The sequence below is a fragment of the Urocampus carinirostris genome, chromosome 8 (assembly GCF_059441175.1).
Source record: "Urocampus carinirostris isolate Australia breed hairy pipefish chromosome 8, RoL_Ucar_1.0, whole genome shotgun sequence".
Lineage (NCBI taxonomy): Eukaryota > Metazoa > Chordata > Actinopteri > Syngnathiformes > Syngnathidae > Urocampus > Urocampus carinirostris.
Genome location: NC_142356.1, coordinates 44708574 through 44733777, shown reverse-complemented (window position 1 = coordinate 44733777; position 25204 = coordinate 44708574). Strand labels below are relative to the sequence as shown.

The 25204-nt window shown below is 41.6% G+C and overlaps 1 protein-coding gene across 1 annotated transcript in view; it reads left to right on the top strand.

Moving 5' to 3' along the window:
• Nucleotides 1-16998: 16998 nt before the first annotated feature.
• The window catches only part of lonrf1 (LON peptidase N-terminal domain and ring finger 1), a 41441-nt gene continuing 33235 nt past the window's right edge, over nt 16999-25204 (top strand). The window contains exons 1-3 of the mRNA XM_088342864.1: nt 16999-17721; nt 21256-21374; nt 22436-22558. Of these exons, the coding sequence (XP_088198990.1) occupies nt 17061-17721; nt 21256-21374; nt 22436-22558 (903 nt within the window). The 5' untranslated portion in view covers nt 16999-17060. The remainder of the gene's footprint in view (nt 17722-21255; nt 21375-22435; nt 22559-25204) is intronic.

Here is a 25204-nt window from a genome sequence, read left to right as displayed (position 1 = left end):
CAATGCTGGCGGTCTTGTGCCGGCTGTTCTGCATCCTCTACAGCAACTCCGTGTTGTCGGAGGTCGCCCGCAACGACGTCGAGCCATCGAGTGCAGGGTTTCCCTCGTGGTCGTCTCCAGCCTGCGGCCTTTGGGTCAAACTGGAGAATGGCTCGTGTCGGATGGTCTGGTGGTAGACGAAGGACATGGCCAAACCAGCGGGTGCGGCGTTGTGCGACCAAGGAAGATGCTCGGGGCTGGCACGTGCGGGCTCTGAGCTCTTTATTGGAGACTCGCTGGGGCCACCTGATGTTCTCGATAGTTCTGAGAGCCCTGCTATCAAAACCGTCGATTCTTGTGGCCAGGGTGTTGTTCAGGGGCCATGTTTCTGAGCCATAAAGCAGGATAGAGAGTACGGCGAGGTTGTAAATGCGCAGCTTCGTCTTGCATGCGATGGTCTGGTGCCGCCAGAGTGGTTTCCAGAGAGACTGCAGAGCAGATGCTGCCAGGGCTCTTCTGCGGAGAATCTCTGGTTTTAGGTCCCCATTGTCTGTCACCATGGACCCCAGATACACAAAGCTCTTGACAGGCTCTACGATGTCGCTACCAATTTGGATGGGAGGTGGATCTGGTCCATCACCGACATACATGAACTTGGTTTTCGTCCAACTCACTTGGAGGCCAAGCCGCGCTGCCTCTTCGCTGTAAATGCCCAGAGCGTCTCTCAGCTGGCTGTAGGAAGTGCTGAGCATGATGGTGTCGTCAGCATACTCCAGGTCAGTCAGGTGGTAGTTGCCGAAAGACACTCCGGGGATGCGCTCACTAACCCTGAACATCAGATGGTCGATGATGCAATTAAAAAGGTCGGGAGCAGCCACGCAGCCTTGGCGAACGCCGCTGGAGATAGTAAACCAGTCGGAGTCAATGCCGTTGATACGGACACAGCTCTCTGCGTTGCTGTAGAGCAGCTTGAACAGGGCTATGATCTTGGGTGGTGCTCCGTGAGCTTTGAGGATGTTCCACAGTGAAGAGTGGCAGACGGTGTCAAAGGCGGCCTTAAGATCAATGAATCCGATATATAGATGGCGATCTTTACGGAATTCACGGGTCTTCTCTATCAGCAAACGGACGGCAGAGATGTGGTCCGTTGTGGAGCGGTTGGGCATAAAGCCAGCCTGCTGGGGACGGCGGCAGCTTCTGATTGCTGGAAGGGCACGGCTGAGCAAGATCCTGCTAAAGACCTTGCCCGGGATGGAGAGTAAGGTTATACCTCTGTGGTTTCCACAGACAAGCCTGTCACCCTTGCATTTCCAGAAGGGCATGATGACTCCTCTGGTCCAGTCGGTGGGCAGCTGCTCGATTCCCACACCTGGTTGAATAGGCAGGTTAGCCACTCCACCATGCCATCACCGCCAGCCTTGAGCATCTCGCCGGTAATGGCACAGATGCCGGGGGCTTTCTTGGTGTTTAGCTTCTTCAGAGCAGCTCTCACTTCCTCGGGTGTTACAGGGTCTGTGCAGCAGGTGTCGCTAGGAGGTGCTGTGTTTGCAGCCACTGGGAGGGTGGGATCAGCTGGGATGGTGCTGTGCTGCAAGAGGAGGCTAAAGTGCTCCTTCCAGCGCGCGAGGCAGTTGGCTTCTGTCATGATGAAGTTGCCGTCTGAGTCTTTTACCAGGGCTGTCTTTATGTGTGGGCCGCTACGGGCTTGGCGTCGTAGACTGAATACGCGGCTCATGTTGTTGTTGTTGGCCGCGGACTTAAGCTGTTGGGCTTCTGCCTGCCAAAACCTCTCCCTATCTTCAGCAATGGCCACATTGCGCAGGCGGTTCAGTTTCCGATACTCCGTGAGGTCGCCTCGGAGCCGGGCCTCACGCCGCTGGTCTATAATGTTTAGTGTCCTCTCTGATATCCAGGGCTTTCTCAGGGAGGATCGCGGGCGTCCGAGGACATTGTGAGCAGACTGGAGGACACTTTCCTTGAAGGCCGCCCAGTCTGTCAGCTTGTCAGGAGCCAGGGCATCGAGAGTGCGGCGGATGGAGCAACTGAAGTCTCTGGCGATGTTGGGGTCGCTGAGTCGGGAGGAGTCGGGGCGAGGCAGAGTCTTGTGCTGGTTGGCTCGGAGCTTTAGCTTAAGCTGGGCCACCAGCAGACGATGGTCTGTGTTGCCAAGCTGTGCTCCTCTGAACACCCGGCAGTTGGTTACAAACGACTTCCAGCGTCGTGATATCAGGATGTGGTCCAATGCATTCCTGGTTCTGCCATCTGGGCTGTACCACGTCCAGTGATGGATGCATTTCCGGGGAAACCAGGTGTCAGCAACACAAAGGTTGTTTTGGTGGCAGAGGAGGAGGAGGCGGTTGCCATTGTCGTTTGTTGTGCTGTCAACGAAGGTGGTGCCGATAGGTGAGCCGGGGGACAGATCATTGCTGGATAGAGTGGCGTTGGCATCAGTGAGGATGATGGTTACGTCGTGTGGTGGGGCTTGGTCGACAGCCTGGTGGAGTTGGTCAAAGAACGCGTCCTTCGCATCCTCATCAGCGACATCGGTGGGGGCGTAGGCGACGATCACTGTCATCTTGCCGTGATGGTGGAGGAAGCGAGCAGACAGTAGTCTGTCGCTTATTGGTGTCCAGCTGATGAGGGACCTCCGGAGGGCTTTTGGAATGGCAAGAGCCACACCGTAAAGGCCGGTCCGACTCTCGGGGCCACTCCAGCTGTAGCAATGGTTGCCAGCTGTTGTTTCACCATTGCCTTGCCATCGTACTTCACAGAGCCCTGCCAGGGTGATATTATAGCGACAGAGCTCTCGGGACAGCAGGGTGGCAGCTCCGGGGCGAAGGAGTGTCTGGACATTCCAGGTGGCGACACGGGTCTTACGACGAAGATCGATCCGTACTCGTTGGTCGGGGGCAGGCTGGGGTCCGTTACCGTGTTGGTCAGTCCGGCTTCTTTCTCTGGTCAGTTTCATAACAAAGGGGGTTTCTCCTGGGTGAGTTGTTAGCCCTCCGCAGGATAGTCGGTTGGTGGGGCTGCCACCTCACAGCGTACCGACACGCTGGGGTCTTTGTTTGTCTGGAACCTACCCCGGAGACCGGCCCGCCATGGGTGACCCTACCAGGAGCAAGCTCCCGACGGTATCACTCTCCAGGGTCACTGGAACACGCAAGCCCCCTCGCCGCATCAAGGCCAGACCCATCCGAGGGGGATGTATATATAATATATATATATATATGTGTGTGTGTGTGTGTGTGTGTGTGTGTGTATGTGTGTATGTGTGTATGTGTGTATGTGTGTATGTATGTATGTATGTATATGTATGTATATATATATATGTATGTATATATATATATATATATGTATGTATATATATATATATATATATATATATATATATATATATATATATATATATATATATATATATATGTATGTATATATATATATATATATATATATATGTATGTATATATATATATATATATATATATATATATGTATGTATATATATATATATATATATATATATATATATATATATATATATATATATATATATGTATGTATATATATATATATATATGTATGTATATATATGTATGTATATATATATATGTATGTATATATATATATATATATATGTATGTATATATATATATATATATGTATGTATATATATATATATATATGTATGTATATATATATATATATGTATGTATGTATATATATATATGTATGTATATATATATATATATATATATGTATGTATATATATATATGTATGTATATATATATATATATATATATGTATGTATATATATATATATGTATGTATATATATATATGTATATATATATATATATATATATATATATATATATATATATGTATGTATGTATGTATGTATATATATATATGCATGTATATGCATGTATGTATATGTATGTATGTATGTATATATATATATGCATGTATATGCATGTATGTATATGTATGTATGTATATATATATGTATGTATGTATATATATATATATATATATATACTGGACTGTCTCAGAAAATTAGAATATTGTCATAAAGTTCTTTATTTTCTGTAATGCAATTAAAAAAACAAAAATGTCATACATTCTGGATTCATTACACATCAACTGAACTATTTCAAGCCTTTTATTATTTGAATATTGCTGATTTTGGCTTACAGCTGAAAAAAACTCAAAAATCCTATCTCAAAATATTAGAATACTTCCTCAGACCAAGTAAAAAAAATAATTTTATAACAGCAAAACTAAATCAAACATTTGAAAATGTCCATTGATGTACTTGGTTGGGAATCCTTTTGCACGGATTACTGCATAAATCCGGCGTGGCATGGAGGCAATCAGCCTCTGGCATTGCTGAGGTGTTATTGATGCCCAGGATGCTTCGATAGCGGCCTTCAGCTCATTTGCATTTGTAGGTCTGGTGTCTTTCATCTTCTTCTTAACTATACCCCACAAATTTTCGATGGGGTTCAGGTCAGGGGAATTAGCAGGCCAATCAAGGACAGTGATGCCATGGTCAGTGCACCAGTTACTGGTGGTTTTGGCACTGTGGGCAGGTGCCAGATCGTGCTGGAAAATGAAATCCTCATCTCCATAGAGATTTTCAGCAGATGGAAGCATGTAGTGCTCTAAAATCTCTTGGTACACAGTTGCATTTACTCTGGACTTGATGAAACACAGTGGACCAACACCAGCAGCTGACATGGCTCCCCAAACCATTGCTGACTGTGGGAACTTCACACTGGATTTCAAGCAACTTGGATTTTGCTCCTCTCCAGCCTTTCTCCAGACTCTGGCGCCTTGACTTCCAAATGAAATGCAAAACTTGCTTTCGTCTGAAAAGAGGACTTTGGACCACTCTGCAACTGTCCAGTGCTTCTTCTCCATAGCCCAAGTCAGACGCTTCTTCCGTTGTCTTGAGTTCAGAAGTGGCTTAACCATGGGAATACGGCTATTGTAGCCCATTTCCCGGACACGTCTGTGAACTGTGGCTTTTGATACCTGGACTCCAGCTTCAGCCCACTGTCTTTGAAGCTCCCCGAAATTCTGGAAGCGGCTCTTCTTCACAATTTTGTTAAGGCTGCGGTCATCTCTCTTGGTTGTGCAGCGTTTCCGGCCACATTTTTCCCTTCCAACAGACTTTTTGTGGATATGCTTTGAAACTGCACTCTGTGAACAGCCTGCTCTTTGAGAAATTTATTTTTGTGTCTTACCCTCCTGATGGAGGGTATCAATGATGGTCCTCTGGACAGCAGTCAGATCAGCAGTCTTCCCCATACTTGTGATTTAGTTTACTGAACCAAGCTGAGTGTTTTTAAGGCTCAGAAAACCCTCGCAAGGTGTTTCGAGTTAATTAGATGATTCAGGTGATTAGTTGAATAGCCTACTTGTATACTTTTTCATGATATTCTAATATTTTGAGATAGGATTTTTGAGTTTTCTTAAGCTGTAAGCCAAAATCAGCAATATTCAAATAATAAAAGGCTTGAAATAGTTCAGTTGATGTGTAATGAATCTAGAATGTATGACATTTTTGTTTTTTTAATTGCATTACAGAAAATAAAGAACTTTATCAAAATATTCAAATTTTCTGAGACAGTCCTGTATATATATATATATACTGTATATATATATATGTGTTTTTGGATCACCCACTTCCAGGACAGAATGCAGGGGACGTGCGGAGGAGGGTCTCCGCGGCTGTGCAGTTGGCCACCGTGGGCTCGGGGTGGCCGCTGTGGAGTTCTCGTCCGTCCTGCACGGCCCTCAATGCCCAACCCACATTGACATTTTTTCATTGTGTTTTCAAATTTCGACATTTCCATCATGGCTCATTTTGATGGACTGGGGAAGGCATTAGCTCAGGAGGTAGAGCGCTCTGATAAGACACTGAGTCTCTAATAAGTAGGTCGGCGTCTTGCATGGCTGCATGGCCGCTATTGGTGTGTGAGTGTGTGTGTGAATGGGTAAAGTACATTATAGAGCACTTTTGGAGGTCTTCATTGACTTGAAAAGCGCTATATAAATGCAGACCATTTACCATTTATAACAGTACTTTTATAGAAATGCTACAAAAATAAAAGGAAATTATTGCAAGGATAAATATATAATTAAATGCTTATAAACATGGACATAATATATTATTTTGCTTTAGAAGAACAAGAAAGAAATACCACAGAATTCATACACAAATAATATTACAGGGAGATGCTGGGCACAGAGGTAAGCAAAATAATCAAATGAGTTGTTCCACACTTGAGTTAAGCCTCTCTGGTTTAATTTCTCTTAATTCAGCCATTCACTTGCAGTTAATCACAAAGGAAGAAGAAATGCAATGGCAAAGTATTAAGATTAAAAAAATTCTACTACATGAATACTTTAAAATACTACAAAAATACTAGCACTGTAAAACTAAAACACAAAGGTACTAAGACTATTCTACAAAGGTACAACTACAGTAACACTACTTCACTAACACTACTTATATTCACTTTTGATTTATGGATAGCGTATTGAAATTGCTAAGAGTTCACAAGACAATTGAAATAAAGAAATGATTATGTACTTATGCTGTGCCCTGCATTTGAAAATAATGCCGAAATACAATAATAAAAACTACTACTACCTAAATTCTTCAAAATGCTATAGAAATACTGGTACAGTAATACTATAATACAAAAGTACTACTACAGGAATTCTACAGAAAAACTAAAACAAAAATATTAAAAGATAAAACTACTGTAAGGCTACAAAATTACTACTTCAATAACACAACCTTTCAGATGCAAACAGAGATAATATAATTACAGCAGCCAACCACACTTGCCATAACCCTAACCCTAATCCTAGCACAAAATCCCACTATAGACCAGAGAGAAATACACAAACCAAAGACCCTAATCAAAACAGCATCAGTGCTGATTACGATGAAGACATGAGGGCCACAAATTTGCTGGGTAAGTATGAATGGTACATATTCATACATATATTAAGGCAGGTCATGGACCACATTAATAAGGGAAAATGGAGATAATTGGTCTGATTGGTCAAAAGGGAGGACCATGCAAATTAGTAAACATTTCACCTGGCCAAAGCCCATGGTGGTTTGCTTGTCACCTTGTTAAAATTATATGGGAAGAACAATTGTACTAGAGTCTATCTTAGTCCAAATATAAAAAAGAATATTAAAAAATCCGATGTTTCCTGTGACTACATTTTTCAGAAATAATACAGCCTCAACAGTGCCATTGATAGGACAAGTTTATGACGGCAAGAATTCTTTTTGCATTTGAAATGTAATGAACAAATACTAGACACAAACTTGATTGCCAAATTGATATTCTGGCCCCAATTTTTGGGGGCCATGAGAGGGAATGAAGGATTTTATATTTTATATATTATATATTTTTGACCATAAGGGATTTTTTTACAATAAAATACAAATAACATTTTAATACAGAAGATATCACTGGCTGAGCTGTGGGGCGAGGTCATTGTAGCCAAAACAAGAATTATGTTTACAGAAAACGGCAAGAGCTGGGACAAGGGCGGACGCCGGAGGAGCCTGTGAAACGGGAAAGGAGACATTGTTTGGAGAATGTGTTCTTATAAGCTTTGTTGGTGTGAGTTTTTTAGACGTGGCGGCGCCTTTCAGCAAGGAGGTGGTGAAGCTGGCACCTGACCCGCCCTATGGGAGGTAGCGACTAGGTGGAGGCCACGTGAGGAGTCAGCACGCCCCATGGGGGAGGAGCCAACACCCCAGCTTGTGAAAAGACGTGGACAGAAAACGAAAGACTGGAAGAGAGATGAGAGAATGAGAGGGAGCCTCGAAGAAGACTAATTACACTAATTTGACAATAATTCGGCTAAATTCGATGGAATTAGTTAAATACTTTAAGAAAATAATTCTGCCCCCGTGTGGAAATGCTGGTCTCTTGTCAATATTTTCCCTAAATAAATAAAAGGAGAATGAAGTTTGTGTTTGGTTAATGGAGTCGGAGAACTGATTCGAACAATTTGGTAAACGCTACCACGTACCACTATGCTTTCCCTAACACCACTAAGGTTTAAAACTCGGTAAAGGGTTCAGCTCGGTCCACAGTGCTGAAGCTTGGCCTTCTGAATATTAGATCAGTAGCTTCCAAAGCTTTACTTGTCAGTGACCTTACTAACTATAATAATCTTAACCTTATTGGCCTTTGTGAGACCTGGTTAAAACCAAATGAGTTTGTAGTGCTAAATTAGGCTTCGCCCCCTAACTTTTTGAGTTTGCATTTGGCACGACCGTGCAAAAAAGGTGGCGGTGTTGCTCTTATATCGGAAAGTACATTGAAATTAACTCACGGTACCTCTACTGTTTTTAAAACCTTTGAAGCACTTTTTTATGAGGTCCTTAATGTCAACACCAATTTATGTAGTTGTTGTGTATCGCCCACCTGGACCATATTCAAATTTTTGGGATGAATTTTCGGAACTGTTAACAGACTTAGTATCTCATGCGGACAATGTTGTGATTATTGGTGATTTTAATGTTCACATAAACTCCCCATCAAATTCACTTGCGAATTTACTAATTGATACATTTGGTTTTGATGAAATTGTTGATGTGCCCACTCATAAAGTTGGGAATACTCTAGATCTAGATCTTGTTCTTGCTCGAGGTGTAATGGCCTCAAATGTTACAGTGTTGCCGTATCCCAATGCCATCTCTAATCACTATCTTGTTAAGTGTGAGGTGCTGTTTAATGTTTACTGCAGTAAGGAAAATGTTGGCTTTAGTAGTCACAATTATCCGCTCTGCAACAACATTAGCTTTAAAAGAACGATTACCTACGGTAACTGCGGCTTTCCCTTTGTATATTGGGTCTGTTGAATCACTTACAAACGACTTTAATACTGCTTTGGTTAATGTTCTTGATTCTGTTGCGCCCCTGTGGCATAAATTTCGACCTAAGAAGCATACACCTTGGTTTACTGAAGAAACCAGGTCACTCAAACAAGGGTGCAGGAAACAAGAACGAACGCACACTGGCGCACTGCAAAGCTGGAGGTCTTCCAACTGGCCTGGTGTGGCAGCTTGCTGAAATATAAAGTAGCTTTTGCCTCAGCTTAAGCATCGTTTTTCTCTAAGATTATTGTTATACATAAAAAAAATCTGAAATATTTGTTCGACATGATGGCGAAACTTACCAGACACCAACTTATTCGAAATAGTTCTAGTTATTCTGCTAATGACTTTATGGTATTTTTTAATAAAAAGATTCAACTCATCTGGAATAAAATCTTCAATGAATGCCCTGCTACCCTGTCCTACCTCAAAGATGCGAAGGTGTTAGATCAGGACCGTCTCGGCAGCTGTTCCGAAACGTTGTCCAGTTTCAATGATTTGTCCCTCGATAGTGTTACACAGATGGTCAGTATGGCCAAACAAACTACTTGTCTTCTTTATCCGTTTCCAGCTTTACTCGTTAAAGAACTGTTTGGGATTTTAGGACCTTCAGTTTGAAATATTATTAACCTAGGTAATTATACGCCAGTGTCAAATCTGCCATTTTTTGCAAAATTACTTGAAAAGGTCGTTGCACAGCAGCTAAATGACTTTGTGTCGGAAAATAATCTCTAGGGGCGGCAGTAGCTCAGGAGGTAGAGCGCTCGTCTTGGGATCAAGTGATCCCAGTTCGACTCCCGGCTCGTTTGTGTTACATGTCGAAGTGTCCTTGGGTAAGACACTGAACCCCTAATACCCCAAATAAGCAGGTTAGCGTCTTACATGGCTGCAAGGCCACTATTGGGAAATGTGAAGCACATTGTAAAGCGCTTTGGGAAGTCATTGACTTGAAAAGCGCTATATAAATGCAGATCATTTCATTTTCTTTGAAACTGTCCAGTCAGCATTTAGGGCAAATCACTCTACAGAGACAGTCCTGGCTAAAGTATCCAATAATCTTCTCTTTGTAATAGATTCCGGTGCCTCGTCAATGACACTACTGCTGGATCTCAGTGCTGCTTTTGATACTGTCCACCACAACATATTACTTGTTCGTCTGGAATGCATCGGTATCTCAGGAACTGTACTCTCGAGGTTTAGGTCCTACCTATCAGACAGGACGCAATGTGTTATCTACGGCAATCTGACATCCAAACACTATGATATCCCCTGTGGCGTTCCGCAGGGTTCTGTACTTGCCCCCCTTCTTTTTAGTATCTATATGCTTCCGCTTGGTGATATTATCTGCAAGTGTAATATCAGTTTCACTCCCATGCAGATGACACTCAACTGTATCTGCCACTGGAGACAACTGGACAGTTAAGTTGTAGAAATCTGGAGGCTTGCCTTAATGAGATTCAAAGATGGATGTCACTTGTTTTTTTTCCCCTTAACCCAGGAAAAAATGAAATGTTGATTATTGGTCCAGCCCATCGTGGTGAGTTGTTTTCAAACACTGCCCTGAACCTAGACAAATGTGATATCACCCATTGTGACTCGGTCAAGAATCCTGGTGTTATATATTATCTTGATATATCGTTTCAGTTACATGTAAAAAATATTACTAGAATAGCCTTCTTCTACCACCGTAATATTGTGAAGATTTGTTCGAGGCTGTCCCAATCAGATGCAGAGGTTCTAGTTCATGCGTTTATTACTTCTCAGCTTAATTACTGTAATGTATTGCTTTCTGGTCTCCCAATGTCTAGCATCAAAAGTTTACAGCTGGTTTAGAAGGCGGCAGCGAGACTTTTGACTAAGACAAAAAAGTTTGAGCATATTACTCCTGTATTGGCCAACTTGCACTGGCTCCCAGTCCACTTAAGATGTGACTTTAAGGTTCTCTTACTAACACACAGATGTTTGCATGGACTTGCGCATTCTTATCTCTCAGATTTGTTCTCCCCCGATGTTCCTGCCCGGAGCCTTCGCTCTGAAAATGCCGGTCTACTTGTGACTCCGAGAGCCAAGAACAAGTCTGCTGGCTGGAGAGCGTTCTCCATCCGGGTCCCGGTGCTGTGGAATGCCCTGCCTCCGGAGATAAGATCTGCAAGCTCAGTGGAAGTTTTTAAATCTAGACTTAAGACTCACTTCTATTCAAAAGCTTATGATTGATGCCCACCTCGTATTTCCTATTGTCACGTCTTTTTCCGACTGCCTGGCTGGTGGTGATACGAGGGAGAAGGACAATTTGAGACTAGTCAGCGAAACAGCGTCTGACCTGAAGCATGTCAACGCCTGCATCGGCCGGCCGGCAGAGATGGGAAGCTGCGTTGTTGCTGTTATGGACTTTTTGGACTAGTTTACAGGCTTCAGGCGTTATTGCTGTCATACATTTTCTGGACAAATTTCAACATGTTACCTAGTGTTCTCTTTTATTGATGTTTGCTATGTTTGTGTACTGTGACCCAAATGCTAAATCTATTTCACCCTGGTCATCCTGGAAGGGGGATTATCCCTTGTGAGGCCTCTTCTCAAGGTTTTTTTTTTCCTCACGCTGAGGTTTTGAGTTATTCCTTGCCAGCATGTTGGTTTAAGATCAGGCGATAGTGTCATTCTAATCCTGTGCAGTCCTTTAAAACATTTTTGTGATTTAGAGCTATACAAATAAATGTGACCTGACTTGACTTGACTTGGAACATGTGTTGCGGAATGGCATTGATCTGTGTGCTATTGTCTATTTTAAAATTAACATTCCTTTTGGCTACCTGTATTACTGCGTATGCTTGATCGTTTTTTTTTTTTGCCTGTGTCCTTTGTTGTGACCCCGTCTATGTAAAGTTATTGTTCGTTATCACTTGCCTCCATTAGAGTGTGCATGGCTTCTGGGTGGGGCTGTGGCACAGCCTTTGATCTGCATGCTTAAGCAAAATGGCCAATTTTCCTGCAATTTAGGCATTGCTTCCCTTTCACAGGGCATAAGTCGAAGGCACTATGTGGCCCTCCACACCTGCTACAGAATGTGTGGGCAGTGTTTTCCTTTTGTTTGTCTTTTTTATAAAATGGCCTCTTGTTAGGTCTCTTAGTGACAGCATGTACTGCTTCCAGACCAGCCGCTCCCTGTCCAGCCGTCTCTCTCATCTGAGCCTGGGCTAACTTATGGGAACATGCTATATCAATAGCCTTTTCCAATGTTAAGTCTACGCAGGGGTCGCGGGATCTGGGTCGCTGGACTAAAGTGGAGGGAAAGAGGGGACTGGGGATCCTCTCCTCTCTATCTCTACTCCCTAAGAGACACCAAGGCAAAGAAAGGGGGGCGAGAGAACGAAAGGTCTCGCAAAGCCTATTTATAGTGTCACTAAATGTGAAAGGATGTGGAAGTTAAGCGACTGAGTGGAAGAAAGAGGAGATCAGAAGGATGATGACTAAAAGGAAGGTTGATGTGTTAGCCTTGAGTAAAACAAAGATGAAAGGAAAGGGTGAATTACAGTTTGGAGGTATGTATGGTAGAAAGTCTGGAGTTACGGGTGGACATGCTAGAGAAGGAGCGGCTGTGCTCGTGACTGAGAAAGTATAGGAAAAACTGGTGGAGTGGAAAGAGATATCTTCCAGATTGATGTGGGTGAGGTTAAAGTGGAGTTTAGAAGTATGGAGTTTTATAAGTGCATATGGACCTGGTTCAGAAAGAAGTGCTGAGGAGAGAGAGGAGCTCTGGAAGGATTTGTCCGAATGTGTGGCAAGTGCGAAAGAAGGGTGGAAAGTGATAATACTAGGTCACCTGAAAGCTAGAGTGGGTGATGTAATGATTGAAAATGTGGTTTGTAGATATTGAGTACCAGGAAGAAATGAGAGTGGGAAGAAATTGAGTTATGTGTGGAAAATGAGTTGGTGATCGCAAATACATTATTTGAAAAGAGGGATGTAAATAAGTATACCTTTGTCAGAGTGGGTGGTGGTGAGATGGTTGACAGAGCATTGATGGATTATCTAGTGGTTAGGAAAGGTATGTTAAGTAGATTGTTGGATGTTCATGTTTACAGAGGTGAAATGAGTGGTTCGTCTGATCATTTTTATGTGGAAGGAAAACTGAAAATAGATGGATCGTGGAGGGCAAGTTATAAGAAGAGTGTGAGGGAAGACGAGAAAATGTTAGAGTTAAATAAGGCAGAAACAGAGAGTTTAAAGTGAGGATAGGGGAAGAGTATGAAGGGATTAGTAGAAGGGAAGTGGAGAGTGTGGAAATGGAATGGAGTGGTGCGAAAGAAGTGTGTGGAATGAGAAAAGTTGGTTGAGGTATTAGGTAAGGAAGTGAATGGTGGACTCAGACGCTGTGACAGAGAAGAGACGTGCCTTTGAGGAGTGGCTGCAAGATAAGAGTGGAGATGCGTATGCAACAATATCTGACTGTCTTGTTGACATTCCCACTTTAGCGCCTTATAGTTCGCTGCGCCTTATGTATGGAAAATATATGACGTAAGACCATTTTTGGGGGTGCACCTTATAACCGGTGCACCTAATAGTGCAGAAATTACGGTTTGTTTAAAAAAAAAAAAAAAAGTTAGATAATGATATCCTGAGCTGGACCAATATATTTGTCTTCTAATTTGAAAGTCCCTCTTTAAGATGAAATGTTGAAGACATTGAAAATTTTAGATTCAGATTCAGATCTACTTTCTTGTCATTCTAGTACACGTGTATACAGAACGAAATGTCGATACATCTGACCCGCACAGTTTCCTCGAATGTACAGATATAAGTAAAAGTTGTATTGTATTATGGCTACGTATAGTATTTTTTTTTGTCAACATTCTGGACCAGGCTGTTGTCCCTGCACCAGGCCACCAACTGCTCCACCTCCTCTCTGTAGGCCAGGTCGTTGTCGTCCCTGATGAGGCCCACCACTGTTGTGTCGTCAGCATACTTCACGATGTGGTTTGTGGCGGACCTAGGGGCGCAGTCGTGTGTCATCAAGGTGAACAGCAAGGGGCTCAGGACACAGCCTTGGGGGGAGCCCGTGCTGAGGTAGATGACATCTGAGATGTTCTGACCTATCCTCACAGATTGGGGTCTGTCACTGAGGAAGTCCAGCAGCCAGTTCCGCAGGGGGGTGTTGTACATTTTTTGATTGAAATTACACCCAATAGGAAGATGACCCACCTTCGTCCACCCGTGGCGCCATTTTCTTCTCCATGCTTCTTTTGGTTTGCCAAGGCTGAGGATGTTTGCATTTGCTCCTCAAATAAAATATTATACTGTATGAAGATACTATGTATGGGATTAATTTAGTGCTGCTCTGCCATGTTCACACGTTTTGTTGTGTGAATTGAGTTTAGAATGTTTTTAACCTTTTGGTTATTTGTGATTGTTTAGGTACATGTTTTCTTAATATTTGGGTTGTTGTTTGGGAACATATATAATTCATATTTTGGGATACATGTTTAGGTGCAGATTATAATTTTATTTTGAGTATTCCCTGGTTGTTTGGGTGCACATTTTGTTCGTAGTTTGGGTATTTAGAATGCGTAAAATAACATTTTACCCAATTAGCAAAACATTTGGCTTACTTTACGTTCTTATTTTTTTGTTTGGAAATGTTTTATCTTGTTTGTTGGAAAATAAATAAGAGCAATGTAGATTTTTGTCCTTGTTTCATTACATGTTTTTTTCATTTTCAAGATAGTATTTTCGTTCACAGTTTTAACTGCACTGTCCACACTAAACATTTTCTGTATATTTTGGGCATGGGAAACGATTTGGCCCCTTTAGGTATCTGCTGTAGTTCTTGATGTTCGATGTTTTACCTTGTCTTTTGCATTTTATTCTGTTGACTTATTCGAAACCTAAGGCTGTGTTTGACAAAAAAGTACATCGCTTGCTTTGTCGCCCGATACAACTACAGGCGTGATATTGTGGCAGAATAGGTCTTCGATATAGTGGACAGTCCCTTAGTCTATTGGACAGATGACCGGGGATCAAGTCCTCGATGGGGTGTAAGCTTTTACAACATCTTTACATTTGCCGATCGTAAAGACAAAAGGAGATATTTGCTTCTAAAATTTTGCGTTTTTATTCAAGTAGTTTTTTTTAACTTTTCATGTGTGAAAACAAAGATTGACGTCAAATTACAAAAAAAGAAAGAAAAAGTGGCTTCCGAAGAAGTAATAGCTAAACACATCCTGATCTTTTTGTTTTTAAATAAAATTCAAAAGAAAATATAAGAATAAATTATTTTCTTTTAACCCTTGGATGCATAAGAGGGGTCAAAAATGACCCCATGGGTTGTTATCATTCCAAATATTTATTAAAAGTAAGGGTTTGATATTCTCATATTCCAAGCATTTCGCATAGAGCATGTTTATAACATGATGTTATTAGTATTTTTATTTCCCCCCCTACTAATTTTCGATCTCACTCATGGAAGAGTGTATGAACTAGTAGGTCATGCATCCAAAAGTTAATTAGATAAATATTTGCCTGGAAAGTTCAGTTAATGCTAAAAACATCTCAGTTTGAAACCCAGAGCGTGTGCCAAGTATTTTTTATCAGTGGTTCATGCAGGGGAGATTTTAGGTTCAGAGCTTGATAGGGGTACTGAGCACGCAGAGCAGGGGTGGGGAAACTACAGCTTTGGGCCACAAGGGGCCCATAGGGTTTTTTCCACCAGGCCGCCAAACAAGAATGGTCAATATATAATGACAGTACAGTATATATTATAGTAAATATAGTAATACTGGGGCAGCACGGCGGCGCAGTGGTTATGAAATGAAATGAAATGATCTGCATTTATATAGCGCTTTTCAAGTCAATGACTTCCCAAAGCGCTTTACATTGTGCTTCACATTTCCCAATAGCGGCCGTGATCTGTGCAGCCATGTAAGGCGCTAACCTGCTTATTGGGGGTATTGGGGTTTCAGTGTCTTACCCAAGGACACTTCGGCATGTAACACGGACAAGCCGGGATTCGAACTGGGATCCCTTAATCCTAAAACGATCGCTCTACCTCCTGAGCTACTGCGGCACAAACCTCCTGTGTGGAGTTTGCGTGTTCTCCCCGTGCTTGCGTGGGTTTCCTCTGGGCACTCCGGTTTCCTCCCACGTTCCAAAAACATGCATGTCAGGTTAATTGGCCAGTCCAAATTGTCCCTTGGCGTGAATGAGCGAGCGAGTTGTCCGACTCTGTGTGCCCTGCGACTGCGTGGCAACCAGTTAAGGGTGTCCAATGCCCAAAGATAGCTGGGATGGGCTCCAGCACCCCCGCGACCCTACTGGGGATAAGCGGTGCAGATAATGGATGGATGGTCATACTGATAAAAAAAAATGTGCTAACTTTGTCCCCATTGTCCCTTTGTGTCTCTGCAACAAAAATACTACTACAGAAATAGTACAAAAAATACTACAGAATTACTACAAAGCTATATATCAAACTTAGTTCTTAGTTCTACATTGTTCATATTTTTGTTTTGCTTTACTAGAAGAAAAATCCAACTTTTTTCATCATATTTAGGCATATACTGTGCTTTATTAAGGTAATGACAGTCTTGAAAATGTTAGTTTCTGGGGGTCCTTGGGTTGAATTTGGGGGTTCTTGAGTACCCTTAAAAACGGGCCGGTTGCGCCCATGGGTTTATGAACTGCGAGTCGGGGTGTGTGTTGATGACGTAAGCAGTGTCATTTCAAGCCCCGCTAATTGGTTGTACCATGTGGGGCACCATTTCATGTGGTGTGTCTTGGTCAAGTACAGCCTGATGGCGTCCATCTTTCTCCAGGCCAACACGTGTTTCCACCCAAGAAAAGTTGAAAATGTGCACGCGTTTCGTCGTATTATTTTTTTTTCAGCTACATGGTGTCTACATTTTAACTACAGAAAAACGTGTATGCACCGACTTATTTCATACATAGTTACAAATGGTAATGGATGTCTACTACTTAAAAAAAACAAGATTATAATTCCTCGACGTCCTTTCCCTTGGTTATGAAACTCCATTCAAGCAGGTTTCGTAACCCTTCGCTCTGACTAATCACAGACGCGCTCAGAGTCACGTGCTTAATTTTTTTTATTTACGTAACCAATGACTCTTCACTGGGGAAAATCGGCGGACCATTCACCACTTAAGACATGAATTGTTCCGTTAACAGGATAAATACGCTTAAAAATATTTTTGATTTGAAAATGTCGCTACAGCAAGCGACTGAAGAAGCGACGGAGGAGAGGAGCTCCTTTTTTATCGGAACCAATAATGACGAGGTCTTGGAAAAAGAAGAGGAGGGCCCCTATCAGCTGGTCCTTCTTAAAGCAAACGCTTTAGCTTCAGAAAACTCCCTAAAAGAAGCCATTTACTGGTTCTCCGTGGCTTCGCGTTATGGTCACACGCGACCCGAACAATTGAGCACTTTTGTTGACTGTTTAGTGCGAAACTTAAAGGAAAGAACTACTCCTGGATCGTCGAACTCCCCGTCCAAGCCCGCCTCAGATGACAACAAGACACAATTGTTCGACTGTCCTAATTGTTCTCGTTTTTTAGCAGAACCAGTGACTTTATCTTGCGGAGACTCTTTCTGCAAAAGATGTTTGGAAAGAGGTTTGCTTTCCCGGTGCAAGTTGTGTCAAGAAGCTGTGAGACTGGAATTTAAGCCCAATGTGATTTTATGCGGACTCTTCGCCAAATGGTTCCCCGGGGAAGTGAAACTATGTAAACGACTGATTGACGTGGACGAATTGTGTCGGAAGAATCGATGTCGAGACGCTGTGAGAAGAGCGAGTGACATTATCAAAGCAGGTCAGAATTTGACTCGTATATAATATAACTACGAAAGGGGTTAACACGTTAGCTTGGCCGCCATCTTGAATATGCCACTCTTCTCATTCACATCTACAAATGTTGGCACTTGAATGTCGCAAAACGTCACTCAAACCCATTTTTAGATTATGCTACCATTACAGGTGATGTAAAACACTCAGTTTTATTCATATATTGTGGGTTATTCTCAGTAACTTTTTTTTTATATACAGAGCGACCGCTGCTGGAAATGTGAATTTCCCTTCGGGGATGAACAAAGTATCTATCTATCTATCTATCTATCTACCACTCGTGCGAGCGGGTGAAGCTTACGAAATGTGCGCATGCGCCCTGGGTCGTCTTCTATAAGTCAGGTCGTGACACTCATTGCAGGGGTGGATTTACTTGTTATGTGTGCTGCATTGCAGCCAATTGGTTTCACGCATTGAAAATGATCTCATGCATCAGCTGTGAGTCATGATAAAGGTCCATAGGGCCGTTATGGATCATTAGTACCAAAAGAGGATGCGGTTTACCGATATTTGGAGCCGGTATTCGGTTGCTGTAGAAGCTTAAAAATTGGGATATGAACTTTTTAATAATGCAAAAAGAAATGAAGAATATTTGTAATAAATTCAAGTAAAGCTAAAAAGTAAACCTCTTTCCCGGTGCTGTGGAATGCTCTGCCCTCTGAGATTTGATTTCAGTGGAACCGTTTAAATTGAAACTTAAAACACTTCTATAGCTAATGACTAACCTATATTCATGTTGACTATGTCTGTGTGTTGCAACATCCATTGCAGCCTGGTCATCCTGGAGTGGGGATAACTTCATGTGCACTCCCTTCTCAATGTTTCTTCATTTTCTTCATGCTGAGGTTTTGAGTTTTCCTTGCCCGCATGTAGGTTTTAGATCAAGGGATGGTGTAATTATAATATGTAGTCTGTCATATTCTGTGGTCTGTGCAGCCTTTTGAGACACTTTGTGATCAAGGGCTATACAAATTATTGATTAAGTAGTGGTTCAGATGACCAGTTCATATTTGTGTTGGTGAATGAAATGATCTGCATTTATATAGCGCTTTTCAAGTCAATGAAGACTTCTCAAAGCGCTTTACAATGTGCTTCACATTTACCCATTCACACACACACACTCACACACCAATAGCGGCCGTGCAGCCATGCAAGGCGCCAACCTGCTTATTGGGGGCATTAGGGGTTCAGTGTCTTACCCAAGGACACTTCGACATAAAACACGGAGGAGCCGGGATTCGAACTGCGATCTCTTGCCGCCCCAACTGAACTGTTATTACATTATCCAATTTGCAAGGATAAATCTGTCATGAATCAATAATTACAGTTTTACGTTAGCGAGCGCTGTCCGTAATAGAAATGACAAGAAAATTTGATACAATATGAACCAAGCAGTTTGCACCAAACACATATAAAATGGGGTACAGAAACTCATTTTCATTTGATATGCCCCAATCAGGTTTAATGTTAGGCTTAGGATTTATCAAATCTTCTGAAGAATTTTATTACAAGTTTAAAATTTTCCGAGACAGTCCTGTTGCGTTAGACCACAATGCTACTGAAATTCCTATCAGCAGTAGAAATTTGAATGAAGTTTCGGGCGATTCGTTTTCGACAGTCAATTAGGGAATAGCGTTGTTGCCCTACAGACTGATCAATACACTTGTAGTGCTATAATGATGTTAAACAAAACTAATGTTTAAGTACACATAAATAATTTTAAACATCCCCCAAACAAAACTGTAATTGGAATTCACAAAAATAAGATGCAGAAGATGCATGAATCTCTTTTAGAATTATTTGCTGTTGTTTAGCCCAGAATCCTTTTCTTATCTAATTTTTTTATGTTTGGGAGACACCAAAAGGCTATGTTTGTGCAGTATGATTATAAACAACAGGTAATTCATAACATGTTTGACCAACGCCTTGGACCTACTTTTTGAATTTAGGTTAAAAAAAATTACAAATACTGTAATACATCCCATATTGTTGCGAGCGGGAACAAGCAAGTTGTTTTTGCCTTTCTGTCCACCAAAAAGTGAACTGCACCATTGTGGCCGCAAGTTGTTATATATACTCTACTGCATGCAAGGACTGGCAGAGCAAACTTTTGCGCTAGCATCAGGTGGCCTCGAATAAAGACTGATATCCGTGATGATCAAAATAAAACCGTGCTGAATGTAGCGGTGTCCCACAAGTTGTTGATACAGGACACCTGTTTCATGGCTAATGGTCATGGTGTTGGCAAGATATTTCAAAGAGTTGTTGGCCTTGCCTTTGGCAGTAGGCTGGACAAGCAACAGTGCTCTGCCTACTCCCAGATGACGCCTGAGTTGTTTCTGGAACCCAATAATAATCCTACGAATCACCTGCTGATGAGCACAGTTTTGTTGTGTTCTTCTGACTTTCCTTAGAGTCCAATTTATTTGATTTTATCTTCAATGTAATGAGTGGCTTAAAACGAGCGGTCGCTATGCTTCTTAGATTGTTTACGGAGGCAGCACCAGCCCTCTCTTAGGCTGGTGTTACCTGTCAGTCCATCAGTCACACACACACACACACACACAGGCAGTCACACCCACCCAACAGAGTGCCCTCCCTAACAGAAAACAATGCAGGAAAACAATGATATCAATGACGATAAAAGACAAAATCAATTCAATTCAAAATCTGCAAAAGAGCGAACAAGCAATAACCAAAGTGCGAAGTAGCGAGTAGTCTCTGTATTTCATTCTTCAACTCATTTGTCGTTGTTACTGGAGCATAGAATTTATCAGTTTAATCTTGCTGAGGCTGTACAATTTTCCATTTGCTGTTTGCTTCCTTAGATTTAGAATAGAATATACCTTTATTGTCATTTTTACAACATGGGTTGAATATATTGTGACAACGAAATTGGATGTGGCACTCCAAGGCCACGTTTTACAGTGAGGATAAGGAAAACAAATAAGATAAAGGAACAAAGAAGATGTTTGTGCTGTCATTCTTGTAGGCTTTGTTTTTCTCCGAAGGGGGTGAGGGACAGACAGAGGTGGCCGGACCCAACTAGATGTTTGCGAAAGGCAGATCACCCAGGGAGATCCGGTGGTCTCTGTATATCCCTCGGGATGTTGTGGAAAGGAGTTGAAGGGAAAACATGAGGGACAAAAGAACACTGAATAACAAAAGATGAACTGGTTATAAAGAAATACAGAATTCCAATTCTATTCTAAATGAAATGGCATGAAGCTTAGTTTTACCAAAAACAAGACATAATACAAGGAATTTTCTCTGCTCCGACTTTGTATTTGACGGTTGTCACTATCATGTTTTCAACAAAAAAAAAGGTTTGTCATTTGCAAAGGATTGTTTGGTTCCTTGTCAACAGATTTCTTACGGCCGTCACTGGCTTATGTAACTTTTTTTTCTGTCACTGATAAAACTTGCGTAACAGTAGAACAATGTTCCCAGTTAAATAGAGGAAAATCAAAAATACAAATTATTTCTCTTTTCTCCTGTAAAGAGCCTGAAACAACAGAGCTGGTGCGACTCTCCAGAGCAGAAGCATACACGTCTCTGAAGGAGTTTGATCTTGCTCTGGAAGACATTGAGTTTTGTCTTGCATCTAGTTATTCCTCTGAGGTAGGTCCGCCTCCAATTATTTGAGACAAAAAAAGACACAGACACAAACACAAAGCATGCTATGAGGGCTGCAAAACAAACCATGGCAAAAAATTATCATAAAGGGAACAAATGAAAGTTATTTTAAAAAATCATGACCAAAGGGAGTAGAGCCTGGGGTAGCATCCAAGATCTCAATTTATTAATTGTGGGAACATTTGTTAAAAACATGAAAATACCACGATGTCTTCATACAAATGCTCCCCTACTTACGACAATTCGACTTACGAAAAACGGTAGATCTGAAAAAAAAATTCGGCATGTCGAAACATTTCTGGACATTGCTGTTAGATTTTGTATTGTGTGCTCCTTTTCCGAGTACAGGACAGTACTGTCGTGCTTCTTTCCGCCGCTACTGGCGTGTAGCTCTGTGAGAGGTCACCCAGCATCGACCCCGAAGAAGAAATCCTCTTCCTAGTTTGTTGGTAAACATTCTATGCTGAATTTTCAGCGCGCTAAGAACTTTGACATTTTTATTGTGTAATAATGTATCTTACATGGATTCAATATGGTTGGTGTAAAGTGTAAAGTAGAGGCGAGCCGTTTCATTTGAAATTAAAGTGGGATATAGAAGCTTGATGCGGTTGAGAAAACGGTTCGACCGTTTTTTTTTTTCCCCGACCATTTTCTATCTCGAAGGAGGAATCCTTGAAGCTCATCTTCCAAAAGTAAGTTAAACTTAATATGCTCTATAAAGATAAAGTTATTTTATGATTTTTTTTTTATTACAAAACAATACAGGTTACTTATACAAGCCTTAAACATACTTATATAAACCTTAAACATACAAAATCTAGCACTGAAGCAACCTACTAGCAAATTCAACCTACAATCGTCCGGAACGTCTCTCATTCGTAAGTAGGGCACCGTTTGTATTTTTAATAGTCTTGTGTGCTTGTTTAGGGTGGTAATGGCTTTGGGTAATAAATTAAACCCATTTTTTATACCTACACAGCCCCATTTTGCAAGCATTAATAGAAGTGATGGAAACCACTTGCTAGTGAAATGTTTCTCGCTTACAGGCTTTGTTTAGAAAAGCAATGGTGCTCCTGGAGATGGGCGAAGTAGATGAATCTCTCCAAGTCTTCCTCAATTGCCTTGCCTTGGACCAAGATTTCCCCTGTGCGAAGAGACAAGTAGAAAAGGTGACATAACTGAACTAGAAATTATGTACAATGGACCTTTGGTATACGGTAGGGCTGCACGATTTCGGAAAAAAACCTAATGTGATTTTTCAGACCTGTGATGCAATTTCAATGCAATTTTAGAAGAAAAGTGCATTTCTGTGCTTGTATTGGTTTTGGGGAGAACTTAAACATAGTGACATGCAAACTTACCTTGAGATAATGTCCTTAGAGACTGAGGGTATTGTAAACGGTTCAACAATAAAATACACAACAAAATTTGTTTAACACAGCAGTGTAAATCTAATATACTGCGATAACATGAGACATTCTGTTCTTCTTCCATCATGTATCCAGCCAACCAGACTATCCTATCCCTTTCACAAACCAGTGATTGTATTTGAGGAACAGAAGCTTTTTAACTTCACGTCAGATAGCTTGTTCCGCAACACAAAAAAACTTTTGAACCAAGAATTGATAACAAACCAGCTTTCACATAGCGGTCAAAAACTTTATGGCCTTCCCGGTCAGATACCTGCCTGACTATACAAGCATTGCTACTTTTATACACTACCAAATTAACGTGTGCCACCCCATGGACAAAACAAGAATAACAATAAATGACACATAAATTTTAGCACCTTCGGGTGCTATTCTTGAACATACAGGAATTACAAATAAACAGAGCAAAGTAGACTTGCTACAGCTGGTAGACGCTCAAATTTTATAAAATAACGCACAACTTTTGACCGTCAGTAACGATAATGGCGTTGGAACGGCGAAAAGAATGATTGGTTAACCCGTGACTGAAAAAAATAATGCTGTTACGTAATGGCATTATTTATAACTGCGGTACTCCCAACACTGTCACTTAATAAAGGACATGTACCAGGACCAAATGTTCATATAATAAGGAGCTTAGGTGTAGTTGACACGGTGGCCTGAAACTATTTACTTAGATCATTGGCAGTCAAATTAAGAAAAAAGGTGCAGCAAATTCTTTCCCCGGTGTCTGATGCCAGATGGAAGTAGGACAAAATGTGGGGCCATTGTGCTCATACACCTGGAAAAGATTGTAGCACAACCAAAGTCATGAAATATTCTTCAGTTGTAGGACATTAACTTGTAGCATAAACGAAAAAGATTTTAAGTCCACGCCTTGTGACTTCATGTAATAAAATTAGCTGCAGTTAACAGAAGTGGCAGTGTGTCACAGTTATGCAAGAGGCAAACTGTTGTCTCATTGTATTGGGGTCAACTTCCTTTTTTACGCCACCTTTATTTGCTCGTGATTTACCGTAAATTTTGGACTACAACCGCTACTTTTTTCCCAAATGTTCAGCCCTGCGGCTTATCTGGTGAAGCGGCCAATTTATGTAACTTTTCTAACGGCCGCTTATGACGAGGAAGACTTCAACTCCTTAGATTATGCAAAAACTATATTACAAAGGTTCCTTCAGATGGCGAGGAGACGCCTTTTGAAGCGACAGTTACAGAGCGGAAGATGAGGATGGTATACCGTGAACTTAACAATTACGGTATGTTTCTTTAACAAATACGTTTGATACGTTGCGTGCGTGTTCATAGTAGCGTGTTGGTACCTTTCAAAGGCACGGTTTGAGATGAAAGTTATATATTATTATTATTAAAGCTTTGAAAACTCTCTCGGTGTACCGCCTTTCTTTGTAAATATGTGTAACCATTTATAATATGTATTTGCAACTGTATATTTTTGTAATGTATTTATTTGAGACACTTATGCTGATTTTCACAAGCGAATAAGAAAGAAGGGGCGGAGCAAACGCAGGCTGTTGGGAACTAGGGACAGGTAAAGGTGAGTGTTTGTGAACGCAGGAGACAATAGTGGATATATATTTTTCAGATTCAGATCTACTTTATTGTCATTCTAGTACACATGTATACAGAACGAATTGTCGATACATCTGACCCGCACAGTTTCCTCGAATGTACAGATATAAGTAAAAGTTGTATTGTATTATGGCTACGTATAGTATTTTACCATACCATAGTGCCGATAGTGCAAGAGGAGTAGCTAACCAGATGTGCAAAATGGGCATTCAGGTTAACAAGTCAGGTAAACAGTAACATTAACACTGTAACATAACGCTGTAAGTACAATAGTGCAGAGAGCAAATGTGCAAGGAGTGGCAAGCTATAAAGAACTGCCAGTAGTGCAAAAAGTCAGATTAGCAGCCGTTAAGATTTAGGTTAACTATATGTTAACTATATGTTAGATTGACCATTTAACAGTCTAATGGCCAGGGGGACTAGACTACTGCGGAACCTGGTGGTCCTGCACCGCGCACTGCAGTACCTCTTCCCAGAGGCTAGCAGAGTGAACAGTCCATGATGGGGGTGAGAGGGGTCCCCGATAATGTTCTTAGCATGGGATAGGCAGCGCTTCTGGCCAATGTCCTGAATGGAGGGAAGTGTAGTCCCGATTATTTTCTCTGCTGTCCTCGTTACCCTCCTCACACTACCCCAGTCGGTAGCGCTGCAGCCTCCACACCACACAGAGATACAGCTGGTCAGGATACTCTCTATGGTGCCCCTGTAGAATGTGATGAGGGAGGGTGGGGGCAGGTGTGCTCTCCTCATCCTCCGCAGGAAGTACAGGCGCTGCTGTGCCCTCTTAACCAGTGATGC